The following is a 16,239-nucleotide window of genomic DNA, read 5'->3' on the forward strand; positions in this document are numbered from 1 at the left end:
CAGCCGGCGACTACAGATATCCCATCGACTTCTCATTCCCGGCCGTCGACTTCACAGACACCTCTGTATACGCCGGACCCTTTTTCAGATTATGTGCCCTGGCCTTCATTTCCACATCCACCAGTTCGTGATCCACAGGGTGAGCAGCCGGTTCGTGATCTACAGGGTGGCCTACAGCTGCACTTCGACAACTCCATGTTTGAGGACTTCGTGTTTGATACGGCACCATCTGCATCTCCTGCTCCGGGGGCCCCTCAGAAGCCTTCTCACCAGGCATCTCAGGAGGCCGTCGACATACAGGTTTGACTTTAACAAAAAAATTTAAAAATTTATTAATTATTTGTTTATTTCAGGTTAAATCTAATCTAAATTGTTTATATATTATTTCAGGTTCATTCTTCTACGCCTGTGGACCCATCTCCTGCACCGGACCCCACTCAAGAGACCGTTGAGGAGCCAGCTCAAGAGCCCTCTCACCAGGCATCTCAGGAGGCCGTCGACACACAGGTTTAATTTTTACTATAAAATAAAATAATTTATTAATTATTTATTTATTTCAGGTTCAGTTTAGAATAAATCTAAATTAAATTATTTATATGTTATTTTAGGTTCATTCCTCTGCGCCTGTGGACCCATCTCCTGATGAGATTGACGAGGAGCCATGTTATGAACCGGCCCCACCGCCCACCGTCATTTCCCATAGAAAGCATGTTATGAACCGGGGTCCGGCTCAAAGGAAGGGAAGGAAGGGAAGCAAGGATGATCATGCCATAGAGCATGTACAGATTAAGAGGAGGAAGGGGGATGGAGATGATGGTGGTGGTGGTGGGGTTAGCCTTAGGCCTAGCCGAACTCTAAAGGCTCCCACTTGTGGGACCTGAGATTGTGAATGTTGTAAATAAAGTGTACATTTTATGTTATTATTTTCTTAATGATAATTAGTTATCTTAATAATAACTCGTGTTGATTTGATGCGCAATGTAAGTGTTGATTTGACAGCACACCACGCATGACAATTTCAGGAATCTATGACACATAAAGGCTTGATTTGACAATACTTTGCTGCATTATTTGACCGTTTTAACACGACTTGTATTGCGCACCATTTTAATGCGCAATGTAAGTGTTGATTTGACAACACACCACGCATGACAATTTCAGGAATCTATGACACATAAAGGCTTGATTTGACAATATGTTGCTGCATTATTTGACTGTTTTAACACGACTTGTATTGCGCACCATTTTAATGCGCAATGTAAGTGTTGATTTGACAACACAGCACGCATTACAATTTTGAGTGGTCTATTTTACTTGAAGGCTTGACGAGTGAAAAACTCATCAACTTCATAAGTCTAAGTCTTACAAGTCATTCAAAAAAAAATCAAACTTCATAGAAAAAATGTCTCAAAATGCTTCAACTGTTAAGGTTTCACTATTTTGGGATGGAGATATCGCCGAGGACAATTACTCCATTCGTTATAATATCAAACCAAAAGCCCATGTTAAATTTCCAACAACTTTAAATTATGAAACACTAGTCAGTTACATGCACAAAAAAATGAAAACTACACCCACTGAGTTTGGAATCTCACTAACTGGCAAATATCCACAAACAATATCAAACGGTATAGTGCGTTATGGCATGCACAATATCAACGATGATGAATCTTTGAGTGATTATTTGGGATCGCCGGAAGAATATCGTGATTTAGTATTCATTAATGTTCTTGAGATGTATGTTGAAAAGATACCTCGAGAAGAAGTCCCTCAAGTCCAGCCTATTCATGGAAACACTTATGGGGACTTTAGTTCTTATGGAGACATTTTGAGTGGTCAAGTGCCGCTGGAAAATCTAAGCCAGCAATTTAATCAAGCTTACAATGAAAATTGGTAAATATGGATTTTTCATATTATTATTATGTGTAGTAGCACCTGTTTGTTGTATGAATTGGTAAATAACCAGTTTTCAAATCTTTATAGGAACTATTCTCAAAACTCGCCAGTGGTACCAAATTGGTCAATCCTTTCAGTTCGGTGGAGTTGATCGTTCTCCACACCATGATAGTGCTTATGAACAACAGTAAGTTCATCACCTTGATATTAAATTATCTATCTATCTATCTATCTATCTATCTATCTATATATATATATATATATATATATATATATATATATATATATATATATATATATATATATATATATATATATAGTTGGTATTTAAAATATGTTACTTTTCGTGTAGGAGGATGAATGCACTTGATAATGAAGATTTTCCTAATTATTATGAGTCATCATCAAGTGATGACGATGAAATAGCTAATAATGCAGAGGTAACCGATGATGAAGATGATGATGATGTTCAAGTTGGTATGACCAACAATATTCCTCAATGCCAAAACCAACAAGAACCAATGCACCACCACGTTCCACCGATGGCTGAAAACCCAACTTCTGAAAGCCTAATTCAGTGGCATTCTAACAATATCCCTTATCTTGACAGCCTGTAGGGTCGTGATGATGCATTTGTCTTCACAAGAGAAGATGATGATAGTCGCCTAAAAACCTGGATTGAACCAAGGGATCTCAACAAAGATCGATGCTACCTTGCAAAGGGAATGTTGTTAGCATCCAAAAAGGTGTTGCAACGGGCTGTCAAAATTTATTGTTTTAAGGACATGAGGGAGTTTAAGGTTGATCAGTCAAACACAAAGATATGGAGGCTAGTTTGTAGACGACGGTATCAAGGTTGTGAGTGGTTGCTTCGGGAAATTGTTAAGCCTGATGGTATGTGGGCTATCACAAAATTCCGCGAAAGACACACTTGTGATATGGAAGAAAATCGAGCAGATCATTATAATTTAGATACAAACATGATTGCTCAAGTGTTACTTAAAGACATTGCCGAAACGCCAAGGTAACTTATCCTACCTAGTACATTATATGTCTTATATCAATTGAAAGATCATTACTAAATGCTGTTTGTTTAAACTTGTGCAGGTTCCCCATCAAAGATTGTATTCGAAACGTTCAAACCGTATATAGTAAAACTCTAAGCAACAGAAAGGGATTTCTCGGGCGTAGACGCGCTTTTGAGATGGTCTTTGAAAATTGGCATACTTCTTTTCAATCGCTGCCAAGGTATATGGCATCTCTACAACATTTTAATAATGGTACTGTTGTAGAGTGGCGACTTATAGAGGGTAAAATCTTCAACTTCGTATTTTGGACATTCAAACCATGCATTGATGGTTTTGCTTACTGCAGACCAGTGATATCCATAGATGTACGCATGTATATGGTGCCTACAACATTAAGCTCCTAATTGCAATAGGAATGGATGCCAATGAGTCAATATTTCCTCTTGCTTTCGCAATTGTCGCTAACGAGAGCAACGACACATGGGGGATCTTTTTGACCCATTTGAAAACTCATGTTATTAAGGATCGTACCGGCATATGCATGTTGTCTGATCGTCATAAAGGCATATTGCACAATATGGCTAATTTACCGGGGTGGCAGCCTCCCTTTGTTTACCATCGCTATTGTTTAAGGCACTTGAAGGCAAATTTGCAATCAACGTTTCACAATGGCACTCTAAACAAATTGATGTGGGGGGCTGCGATGGAGCATCAACAACGAAAATGGGCTGCAAAAATGGATCTGATCAGGGCAGTGAGTGAACCCGCATACGTTTGGTTGATGAAGCTCGAAGTTGAAAAATGGACGCTTCATGCTGATGCAGGCAAAAGATGGGGCATGCTCACAACAAACAGCTCAGAGTCTTTCAATGGCTTGCTGAAATCTGCTCGAGGACTACCTGTCACCGCAATGGTGAGAATGACTTTCAAGCAGGTTGTGAAGCGATTTGTTGTTAGGACAAGGCAAGCTAGAGCGATATTAGCCGACGGCGAGACATGGATGCCAAAGCCCTTCAAAAATATGGAGCATTATAGAAAGAAATGTGAGCATCACCAAATGACCGAGTATGACCCAATTCAACATGTGTATGAAGTTAGGACGGGTTATTACAACGGTAAGAGTAGAAACGTGCATATCGTTTATGAGGCAACAAGAACATGCATTTGTGGTAAGTGGCAAACGTACCACATGCCGTGTTCTCATGCTGTCAAGTGCTTCGAGAGAATGAGAAAAACGGTAACAAGTTATGTGGCGGGGGAATACAAGGTCCACAGTTACCTTAGAGCATATTCCGGCCAATTCCACCCACTTGGTAATGAAGCTTATTGGCCAAACGAACCGTTTTCGATGGTTGCTAACAAGGATTACATCAGGAAATTGGGCATTAACTCACGGAGTCGTAGACCCAATCAAATGGATGTTAGTGAAAGAACTTACCCTCGCAAGTGCTCTACATGTAAGCGATATGGTCATGACAAGCGTTCGTGTGGGCAACAAGGCCGTGGTAGTACAAGCACGTCTCGAAGTAATAGAGCCTCTAGAACTTGAAGATTGTATTGTTATTGTAATTTATTATTGTATTGCTTTGAATTAGTATTGTAATTAAATGGAATGAATTATTTTTTAATTAGTATAAACCTCTCGTATTGGATGAATTATTATTAAATCAAATATTTATATTTGTACATTCAAATATAATAAAACACTTAAATCAAAACCCTATAAATATGACAAGTTTCAAAACTTACTTCGAGGCACTTTAGAACCCCTAAAACGACGATCCAAACGTTTAGGTGGACTTGATGTAACAAGCCGACATTATTGTACGCAAAAAAAGATATTAAGTTTTATATAAAATATTGATATTTTGGGGTTTTGAAACATGACTAATCTTTGCCCAAAGTATGGAAAAAAATGTGATTTGAAAGGTAACACAAAAAAAAAAAAAAAAAAAAAAAAAACAGAAGACCTCCTTCACGCACGATAAGGGCCGAGTTGCATTTTTGCACTTTGGTCCTTTCACGCACTAATTAATGCGTGAAACTTAGTAATGTTTTTTTTTTTTTTTTTGTACTAGTTTGATTCAACTTTTTTTTTTTTTGTGCTACAAAAGTCGCGGATTCAAGAAAAGAGGATATTCCTTTCACCTTTTTAAACTGAAAATAATGAGTCGTTTAAATAGCTTTTCAAAATAAAAAAGGGGTATCACGCTCAATAAGACCATTAGAGCCCGAGATAAATGCATAATAGACGGTAAAATAATCTCATATGACCCGTTACAATTTGAATAAAAAATGATAGCGTGGAGATAACTTATGTTTTATTTATTGATTTCTTGTGTTATATTTTACCAATTTTTTCGTAGAAAGGATTTCTGAACTAAAAGAAGTGGGTAAAAGTGTCTTGGGCCGGCATAGTTAAGACATAGAGATGCAGCTATATGGTCAGTTACAATTGACATGCTAGCTGACAATTGGAGAAACGTAACATCACATTAATATGATTATTTTAAATCTTAGATTTTATTCCTTTGATCCTGCTCGATCCTTACTCATTCTAAAATAGTATCCCACTCTACGTGTTTTTTATCCTTTTAAAATTTATTTAGGCTTGGGGTTGTATAGTGGATTATCAATACCTATTAGTTGGGGAGTGAAGATTCGAAAGCCGGAAGACAAATTGGCAATAATAAACAAATATCGAATCATATCTGACAATGTTTCGTCAAATCAAATCATGGATTCTTGAATTCGTCCTTAGATTTCATCCCAATGAGGGATATTAAAAAATTGTTTGCACAAGTTATGGAAAAAAGGATAACCTTTTTCCCAAAAACTATCAAACAAATACAACATGCAATAACTTAGAAAAAGATTTGGCCAAAAAAAAAAAATCAGCTTATTTTTGTTTCAAACGCCATTAAGTCAATTTGCATTTGAGTAAAGGAGTTGATCTTTCCATTATCTTTTTACTGCTACTGTGTAATAACGAAACTTTTACGAATATAATTTGTACCAACTAAGCATCCATTAATCACCCAAACTGAACAGTACATTTGAATATGCCATTAGTATTTTGTATGTTACACTGTGGTTTTAAAACAAGTGAAGAAAGAATAAAGTTACAGATCAAAGATGTCAATCATGACCTCTAAATCCTGTCTCAGATGAGTAAAATAATCACAAGAGGACTGTTACAACTTACAATCAAACTCTAACAGTATCAGTAGTTTCAGGCTAAAATACTTACATCCCTGATTAAATTGCCACTAACCAACTGAAAAAACTCTATGTCTCATGCTAACAACAGTTCATGGAGCTCTCAAAATTTAGCTGTAAGACCCGCTCAAGGGAGACAACCCGCGATTCTATATGCTCATTTGGTCTGCTTCTAAGAAACTTCAAGTCATGGAGGCATGAGATTTACAAAGCTTCCTTGGGATCGCTGAGAATTACTCGACTCTGATCCTTCTGACTCGTCCTCTGTTGAAAAACAACGCAGAAATAAAAGACAAAACTGAGTTTCTTGACTTGGAGTTCCATAGAGAGAACAATACTTCAACCAGAAGTATCATACAAAATGAAGCTATTTGTTTCTTTCTGCGTCGGGTAATCTAAAATCAAGAATAAGGTAGAAGGGAGCAAAAGGCATCAAGTAAAACAACATGCAAAAAAACATTGATTCTCTCGAGGCGCACCCAACATGACAAAATATTAAGGCACAAAACTGTATTTGACACAAACAACTATAGTATTTCAGATGTTCGAAAGCACTGACTCTGGCAGACAAGAACCGAAACAACGCACGGGAAGAATCAACCGAATTAAATACATTCCTTGATAAAGAGAGATGAAATAGGTAAGTATTACCGAATAGTGCTTTGATTGTTGGCCTCTTTGACTTGGTATTCTTCTTCTTAAGTTCAGCTGTGAAAAAAATGAGACCTCAAAGTCAGTTAACTTTCACAGAGCAACGAAGAAATCTGTTCCAAATACTAACTTTAGAATGAGCTTATAAATCGAGTAACTTAGCAGTCAACTTGTTTGTGATGTCCACTCACCGATGAATACCATAAACCACTATAAAGGGAACCCAACTACTAGAGCTAATTGTGCATAGTAATTATATTACAACCCCGTCAAAGCTTAATGCAGAAATTTACAATAGAGAAATGCTGAAAGCTCTACAACTGCACATACAATTAAACCAATTATCCCTTCCAAGGGTGACATTCAAGATGTCTTAGGTCTTCAAAGAGTCAATAACTAAGAAGTATAAAATGAAATCACGCATTCCAACCATTGATCTGTGAGAACAGACACAGTGGGGTCACAGTTATGAATAACCACCAAAAAGGAGAATTTTGTCCAAATTACTTGCATCACCAAATCCCTCATCATTCTTGTACTACAAGGCTTCGGCTTCTTTAAGTACCGCAATTTCAAGTTTGGTCCATTCATATGGAATAAGAAAGAAAAAAGCAGAGAAAATACCAACTAGAAGAAGCTAAAAAATGAGGTCCAGCTATTTAATGCTATCTTGAATTAAATACCCACTATGCTATCGTGCTTTGATATCATGAAGTTGCATCCGATCTTAGCTTATATAAAAGAGATCGAAATCTAGAAACAACATTACAACCTAGAGATATCCAGGAGGTCCATGCATGCAGAAGCACTAACTACTTCAAGAAGACCCATCCATATAATAAAAAGAATGAAAAATGCTGCATCAGTGATTATCTAAAACCTAAGTTGCGCGGACTCTTCACTTTGGTTGCCGCACCCGTGTCGGATTCTCCAAAAGTGCACTACTTTTGGAGTATCCGACACGCACCCGACGATATTTTTGAAGAGTCCGTGCAACATAATCTAAAACATATCATACCACCACATCTTAAATATCTTATAAATCATATTTTCTCCAGTTTAACACTACTAGTTGCTTCCACCGTGTCACAGTCCTCCGGAAAGAGCGAGAGAGAGAGAGAGAGATACCCATTCCATCCGCTTGGTAATCATTCACGATTTCAAAGTTTTTGTACGTGTACCCCACAAAGTTGATGTCCTTCGATGAGAGCATCTGCAGAAATGTAGGTAGGAATCAGATAAAGAGGGACTTAATAAAGGTGGAGAAGGAACAGTAGGTATCAGCAAGTTAAAGAGTACAACAACAGGAATAATGAAAAAAGAAAACCTTAGGAACACCATGAAACACTTATAGAACACAATACAAGAGAGGTGCAACTGCAGACATTTCTAAGGTGGGAATCTCTGTTAAGGTGCACCTAATTATCCAACCATGTAATGTAGCATCTATCTAGAGCAACGTATATAACTGGAAACAGAAGATACTTTCTCCCTTAAACGGTTTGACTTCCAGCTCTCTTCTTTCTCACCTTAAGTTTCTAGATATTTTTTTTTTGTTTTTTGTAGTTGCAACTTCGACATAGATTGCAAAACTTTTAAGAAAAAGGGCTCCAAAGTTAAAGGAAGAAACAAGGGAAAGATGGAGAACGGACAATTCAAGTACGACAACATTATTGCTCATCAATGATAATTACACTACGACCAGGGTAATTTGTGAATATCTCGTCTGAAACTTTGGTAGCGATTATGCATGCCATGTTACATGTCTATAATTATCACTAAAATTGCAGTAAACAGAATGTAGAAACAAAATGAAATCCCACATGATGCACCAGAGTGAATACCTTTCTCCAAGGACCAGATCTTGATGCACTCTGAGAATGAGATTCAGACTGCAGAGACAACAAGAAGATATCAAAAGCGAGTTAAATAGATCCCAGTGAAACACATTAGCAGAAGAATAAAAGGCACATCAATACCTCTTCAAACTTTTCAAAGTTTTGGGTGTCCAACTCATCATTAACCTCAGGGATGAAGGCAGCGTCCATATGATAGATTCTCTCCCAGTCTATTCCTTTAAACCAAGGGTGGACCTGATATAGAAGAAAAGATGGAAAAAGAAGAAGAAAAAAGCAGGCAATTTACACTTTGAAATTACATTGAAACTGATAAAAGAACATAGAATAGGACACACCATACAACACCTTTATTTCATCAGCACCATTTGAACCTAGTCTCTGGGTAACATTGCAAAGGAGTTTGCTAATAAGATCTTCCGCTTCTGAAGATAGCTTTGCTTCCTCTGGAAACTTTAAATGTGATTTCCAGTTTACTATCTGCAGGTACATGGATAAGATTATTCAGATGACAAGATTCTAAGGGACCTCTTCAGTACTTTCTTTGTGAAAAAGAGCAATGGTTTGAGGATAATCAAGGGTAGAATTGCTTATAAGATGAAGAGATGGAACCTTATTTTTCAGGGAAAAGGAAAAAAATATGGAAAAAAAGTTCTCCAGGAAACCAATAAGAAAAAAGTAGTAGTAAATAAAATGTGGAAATAGCTTTTAGAAACAAGCTGAACAATAAGGAAAGAAAATAGTACTAGTAATTGACCATTACAATGCGCAGAGCTTTTCCAATGCCTGTTATGAATGATATGTATGATTACACTAGCCAAGCCTCACTCTGGGATTCTATCATTTATATTTATAATCTTTTGCTCCTGCCTTGTTAACCCTTTCTTTAATTTATTTATTTCCTAGAACTATCACAGTGAGCGAATAAGTACGAAGCGCGCCTTTCATCATGCCAAATCTCTTTTATTTTGTCCTTCTGGAGATTACATTCTAAGAGATTAGTATAATATTATTCTAAAATGTAGATTAGTCAATCACATAACATTTGCAGGGAAGAGAGAGAGCACAAGAGGGTAGCCAGATGATCAAACAAAATAAAGCTTCTATTTAAGTTGAAACATCAACCTATTTCCTCCAAAGTTCAGATAGAGAAATTTGTGTGGTGGTGGGGGTGGGTGGGGCGGGGGGGGGGGGGGGGGGGGAGAGATGTGACAGATAAAGTGGTACAGAACTACAGACAGACCTCAACGAACAAGCAGGCCCAAGGAGCAGAGCGTGAGCAACAATTTCAAAATTCCAATTCATGTCCTTTGGCATAAGCCATACTATAGAAGATATAGATAAATAAACTAAACTATAAGAAAAGTAAAGCACCAAGCATTGGCAGGATAAAGAAAATATTTTAGTTTGAATGAGATCAATGAGACCATAGTAGAACTGCTCCAGTGAGGAAGATAGGAAATAAAGAAATCAAAGTAAGGGAAACATATACAAATAAATTCAATGATGATCGTTAATGAAATCACTCTGAAGCTCACCTTGCGACATGTTGACATGGGATCATCAGAATAGAAAGGTGGATAGCCCACTAGCATTTCATACATAATAGCACCAAGTGACCACCTGAAGAACAAGAGCAAATGTATGCCAAATACATCAGGACAAATATATAAAGCACACGAAAAGAACAAACTTGTACAACTGTAGCAACTTAAAACATAAGATCACATTTTTCCAGAAATTAAACAAAAGCAAAAAGGTATACTCAAAGAGGCCATAGAGAACTGTACTAACCAATCGCACTCCATTCCATAACCTTTCTTCAGCAGGACTTCAGGAGCTATATAGTCTGGTGTACCCACTGTAGAATATGCCTGGGTTGTCCCAATTGGGGAAATTTAGTTAGATAAGGAGATTGACTTCTCAATATTATTATTAAAAGTGAAAATCCCAAAAAAGCGACAAGGACCATGGAGTTTGAAGCGAAAAACGAGAAGTAAAGCGCATATTTTATGGAACATCAAATATCTATGAATTTAATATGATAAAATTAAAGTACAATTAAAATAACTAATTTTAGCATCTAACATACAATAATGTTGATATTAATCCAACTCCTCAAAGTTGAAATTCAAAGAAGCTATTGATTCTTGTTGGAATCAGTTAGTACACCATTATTTGAGGAGCACCTACGAAGCGATAACAGGTCGCTTCTCCATCGCTTTATTGACAAAGCGATGGCTCTAAAGAACACTGCTTCTTCAACCACACAAATCAAACTCTAAAATGATCCAAAAAAACACATAAATGATGCTACTTCAGGTTAATGGTAAGCAATACGGTCATTGTGAAGAAAACATACACGCAACTCCAAAACTTAGATCATGAGGTAAGGAGTATCCAAAACCAAATAAGGAGACAACAACTCAGTCCCTCAACCAATGTGGGACATTCCACCCCTCCCTGTGCACGCCTAGGACGGGACATATGTAGCGTGGACAATATAACATGGGGTCCGAACATTGGGTTAACCAAGATTAGGGATTGGTCTGGCTCTGATACCATGTTAATAAACTGGACCTTGGTCATAACTCATCCCAAAAGCTAGTTCATAACATGAGGGGTCGCCAAAGACTATATAAGGAGACAACAACCCATTTCCTCAACCGGGACATACTAATTGTCATCATGTACCAATTCTAATGATTCTTTCATCTACATTACCAACAGAGAATGGCCTTGTGCAATAAGAGTAAACCAGTGTCTTCTGAAAGAATAAAAGAGGGAAGTTCAACCAAAAAATACTCAAAAGGGAGGAGACTCACAAGTGTCCTCCTATTTTTCTGCCAATGTTGTAATTGCTCTTGCTGAGTGCGTTTTGGTGCTGAAGCACTCCGGGAAGATCCATGTACACTATCACCAGCGAAATCCTTCTCTTCTAGCGTGCTGCAGTCTAATGGCTTACATAGTCCAAAATCTGATAGTCTCAAATGACCGTATCTATCAAGCAGCAAGTTATCAGGCTTAATGTCTCTGCAGCGAATGAAGTGTGGGGAAAACAAGGTTAGAATGTTTATACAGGTCCAGTACGAATGTAGAAATAAAACATAACAAACTGCAACCAGGCATCAAAAAACGTTATCACCTGTGTATATAATTATGTATATGGATAGATTCTATAGCCAAAACAGTCTCAGCAACATAAAATCTGGCTTCATCTTCAGTTAGTGTATCCTTCCTCATGAGTAGGGTCATCATATCACCACCAGGTAGATATTCCATGATAAGATAAAGAAACTCATCATCTTGGAAAGAACAATAGAGTTTGACAATGCAATTACTGTCCACCTCTGCGAGCAGATTCCTTTCAGCTTTTACATGCTCAACCTAATAGGATCCAAAAGCTAAGGACCAGTAAATATAGTAGCAGAAACGTTATGGCAATCTGATGTTCATAATCACGTACCTGTCCTCTACGTAGCATTTCTGATTTCTTAAGTTTTTTCATTGCATATACAGAGCCCGTTGTTTTCTCTCTACAAACTCTTACCTGTAATGGAAAAAAGAGAAACGTTTACATCCTATAGACTTTCTGAAATGAGAATTTTTTATCCACAGTTCATGATATTGAGCTCAGAAACATTTAGCTGCTAGTAAACAGTGTGTTGAAGGTATAATGCAAGCGCTCCAGCATATTCAGCATGTCACTTAGTCCAACTACTACATTAGCAAATCATGGGGCAACCTGCTTATATGATGCCATCCCGAAACTGGCAAGATACCACCTAACGGAGATTCAGGACAAACTTGTAACTCATAAGGGAGACCACTACCCAGCAGAAAACTCTATTTTTTCAAGCTTTGACAAAAGAATTTCTTATGAAACCTGTAGTTTTGACACAAGAAAGGATGAGAATTGTATCGACTGGGTCTCTAAAAACCTTTTCTCGAGAAAGGCAACACCTTATTATTTTCGAAAGCACCACAATTAACTCGCAAGTATTAATTAAAGGAAAAAAGGAAATAAAAAACTCAGCTTACACAAGAATAAGGAGTTTCCCACTTATCCATCCAAGAATCCTTAGTTAAGAGGCAGAACCCCATGAAAGAGTGAGGTGACAATGTTCTTATTGCTTATTAGATTCACACTGAAGATAAAGATGTCATTTCAGTAAAGATTCTGCTTGGTTCATAAACCTCCCCTCGTCCCACCTTTTAAAGGGGAGGTTTATGAAGCTTATTGTACTACTTGGTTTTCAGGTCCCATAATTCAACCACACAACATAGCTTGAGCACCACTTACATATTATCAGTGGTGAGCTCAAGCTCCACACTAGCCTGTGGTGGCTTTTCTTGTTATTTTGTTTCATTAATATTACATGTTGTGATATGTCCCATTTCTACTTTTATGTAATGTATCCTATATAGGCTCCATTGACCCCTGTGGGTAAGTTTAGATGTACTTGGTACTGTATTTAAGCTAAACCTCACGAGGCTTAATTCAGATATGTGATGCTTCAAGCCTCTCTATTGGATGCTCATGCCTTTTAGTTGATACGCCGGGAGAAAGGTTCACTCGGTGATCGGCAGGCTCGTCGGGTGACGGTCACTGCCCCATAGTTTGATTCGTGACACTTTGGCATCTATGTTTTACAGAAATCAAGGGAAAATAGGAGGCAGTACCTATCCCAAAAAAAAAAAAAAAAGGGAAAATAGGAAGCTGAAAATTTTACTATTTTATGCGAGATGTTTTACCATCCACGTTCAGAACTCGGCAAACCGAAAATCTACGGTTAGAAGATTGTATTAATATCAGAACAAAACTGTACAAGAAAGAAACAAAGATATTAACAGGCAATTACACTTTTCAATAGAGAACTTACCTCCCCAAATGCACCCTTCCCGATCATTGTTAATAACTCAAAATCATCAGCTCCCATTTTGTGCCTTTGCAGACGCATGTATTCAGTTTCCTTCTTTTCATGAAATTTCAGTAGATTATTTTGATCTTCCTCTGAGACATCAGCATCCGCAAGCTTCTTTTCCAATACACTTCGACTGGTGACCAAATATAAAAAGGAAAAGGATATATTTCAAAGCACTTCGTAGGGCGGATAATTCAGAAATATCAAGACTATGCAACTCTTAGGCAGAGCAAAAAGGTAAAGGGTGCTCTTCTTTAGGTAATGATAATTCTGCCAAATCCGGCTAAACAGCACGACCATGCACCACCTTCCAAAATGACTGAATGAATTAACAGCTAACCAGCAAGACCATGCACATCTTCCAAAATGAATGAATGAAAGTATTTACATCTGGAATGATGCGACACTACAGCCAATCCTACTTATTTCCTGCAGCCTCTTCTATGCATTTGAAGTTGGCTAATTGTCTGGCACAATCATCGAAGTCAGTTTGACTAGTTTGCCATGTTTCAATTATACAAGATGCCTTACAAACAACACAGAGTTTTACCAAAGCACACTTTACATTGGGAACACCTTTAGTGGAATTTGAACCTAAACATTAATGTACTTTATTTATGTTTGTTCCTGCTGATGTAGGAAGGTAACACAAGTGAGCTATGATCAAACCTAGCCTTTATCATAATTCGTGACATCATTTTTGTACTTATTATTATGCAAACCAATTAACCAACTCTAAGCTGAAAATAGATGGGGTAATTAGTATCAACCATTTGAAAAGGTCAATCTTCTCACCAAATAGGGACGAGAAAGATCGGAAGAGGAAAATAGCAGACAAGCTGGAGGACCGCATATAACAAGTAATTTTTTGTCACACCAGTGTGACTGGACAATTTCTTCATATAAAAAGAAAAGCAGAATTTTTTTGTCATTTACATGCCTTATTGCATACAATGAGAGAAACATCGCTATATATGCAATATACTGAATATAACTTATGGACAAGAAATGATGCTCGTGTGTTGTTGTTATGAGTTGTGTATAGTTTATAAGCAGATAAAAGTAAGTGTTTTGAAGCAGAACGAGCTGGATAAGGATACAACAGGGGTTTAGCCAATAGAAGTTATATTCCAACCATTAACAATGACTGATGCCGATTTCATTTTAGATAATTCCTCGAATAGGTTTTAATGGAGATGAAGAAAGAGTCATTCCTGTCAACTTCTAAAAAATCCAGGCTTGTGGCAATGTGTAAAATGTAGAAAACTCGGAATCACATGCCCTGGGCTAACATTATTCAAGTGTTTTCCTTTTTCTCCTTAAAGTTGCTTAATACTTGCAGGAAAAATTACAAGCCTGCATATTACTAGTTAATGCAAATCATAACTCATGATACCAATGGAACGCATCTCAGGTTATTAGCACTCAGTCTAGGAACTAAAGATAACTCATTTTAAGATTATAAGAGTAGCAAGCATGACGTACCGCTCCTTTCTCTCCTGCAAACTTCTCATCTGTTCCTTGTAATGATTCTCAATGTATTGTTTCGCTGCAGCGACCCTTTGCTTCGTTACATTGGAGGCCTCTTCAGCTGACATAGGAGGCTGGGGATCTTCTCTTCCACTACCCATTGAATCTTTTGTTTTCTTGGTCGATGACCTTAACCGATCTCGTGGTTGAAACTTCTGGAACCAACTTCTTGCCGAATCCATCTACTCTTTCTCAGCTTAATAGGTCATACATTAGGAGTTCTTGAACCCGAGAATCATCGTAAAGTAACTCCACTCATTCCCCAAAATCAAGAACCTACCAAAATCATAGTAAATTCACATATATAAGAACACATAAGGGCACCAAGTCAAATACAAAACATACCAAATTTATCTCTTTTTTCCACCATATCAATTAAAATCCAATTTTTTTCATGGGTTTTTAAAAAAATCAATATATATAGTGCTCCCACCAACAAGAATCACCAAAAGTACAAAAAAAAGAAAGAAATTGAAACCCAATTAAATAGTTTTCATAAATGATTTAGACCCAATTCAGAAACCAAGATATGGTAAAAAGGGGAAGAATCAAGAATCTTATAAATTGAGAGTTATTGTTGATGCACCAAAATTGAAACCCAATTCAAGAATATATAATTATACAAGTTGCACACGTAATTTTAACCAACCCCATCTAACAAAAAAAAAACTGCAAAATAAGTAATATGTATGAACACAAAATCAAATACAAAGGAAAAATATGCTTACCAACAAATCTTTTGTGCTGCAGAGATACAGTAATCAAAACAGGGAGATGCTATATATACATATACATATACATATAATTATATACAATATACAAGACAGAAAGATTGAAGGTTTAGTTTACAAGATCGTTATGTACAGATTAAAATTATACTTAAAATATGAAATACCAAAAAAAAGAAGAAAACAAAATAGTATATTTTTTTCAACTTTTGGCTGGGAAGAAGAGAGTTAAAGCGGCAATTTCGTTCAGTTTTATTCTCCCTTGTTTTCCCCGCCTTCTATATTTAATACATGGCCGACACATTGGATTATAGTGTATATATATATATATATTATGTTTAAAATATGATTAATATAATATTATATTTTATGCTTCGTATTTAAAATTTTATTATATTCGTATTTG

General features: G+C 36.9%; 1 protein-coding gene across 1 annotated transcript; it reads right to left on the reverse strand.

Moving 5' to 3' along the window:
- Positions 1-5,954: 5,954 nt before the first annotated feature.
- Positions 5,955-16,110, reverse strand: LOC132610515 (uncharacterized). The gene is made up of 14 exons (XM_060324836.1): positions 15,834-16,110; positions 15,061-15,381; positions 13,534-13,708; positions 12,117-12,200; positions 11,796-12,037; positions 11,476-11,683; positions 10,445-10,524; positions 10,189-10,273; positions 8,999-9,130; positions 8,774-8,887; positions 8,639-8,686; positions 7,923-8,007; positions 6,795-6,851; positions 5,955-6,407 (listed from the first exon to the last, which is right to left on the reverse strand). Exons 2-14 carry the CDS (start codon positions 15,285-15,287, stop codon positions 6,331-6,333), a joined length of 1,614 nt encoding a protein of 537 aa, XP_060180819.1. The 5' UTR covers positions 15,288-15,381; positions 15,834-16,110; the 3' UTR covers positions 5,955-6,330.
- Between the last annotated feature and the right edge of the window lie 129 nt (positions 16,111-16,239).

The sequence above is a fragment of the Lycium barbarum genome, chromosome 9 (assembly GCF_019175385.1).
Source record: "Lycium barbarum isolate Lr01 chromosome 9, ASM1917538v2, whole genome shotgun sequence".
NCBI lineage: Eukaryota > Viridiplantae > Streptophyta > Magnoliopsida > Solanales > Solanaceae > Lycium > Lycium barbarum.

Excerpts from the sequence above, each read along its gene's own strand:
- LOC132610515 (XM_060324836.1), bottom strand. The coding sequence starts at position 15,287 with ATGGATTCGGCAAGAAGTTGGTTCCAGAAGTTTCAACCACGAGATCGG. Across the intron at positions 13,709-15,060 it reads TTGCAGGAGAGAAAGGAGCG|TCGAAGTGTATTGGAAAAGA; the intron begins GTACGTCATGCT and ends TTTGGTCACCAG. Across the intron at positions 8,687-8,773 it reads ACTTTGAAAAGTTTGAAGAG|TCTGAATCTCATTCTCAGAG; the intron begins GTATTGATGTGC and ends TTGTCTCTGCAG.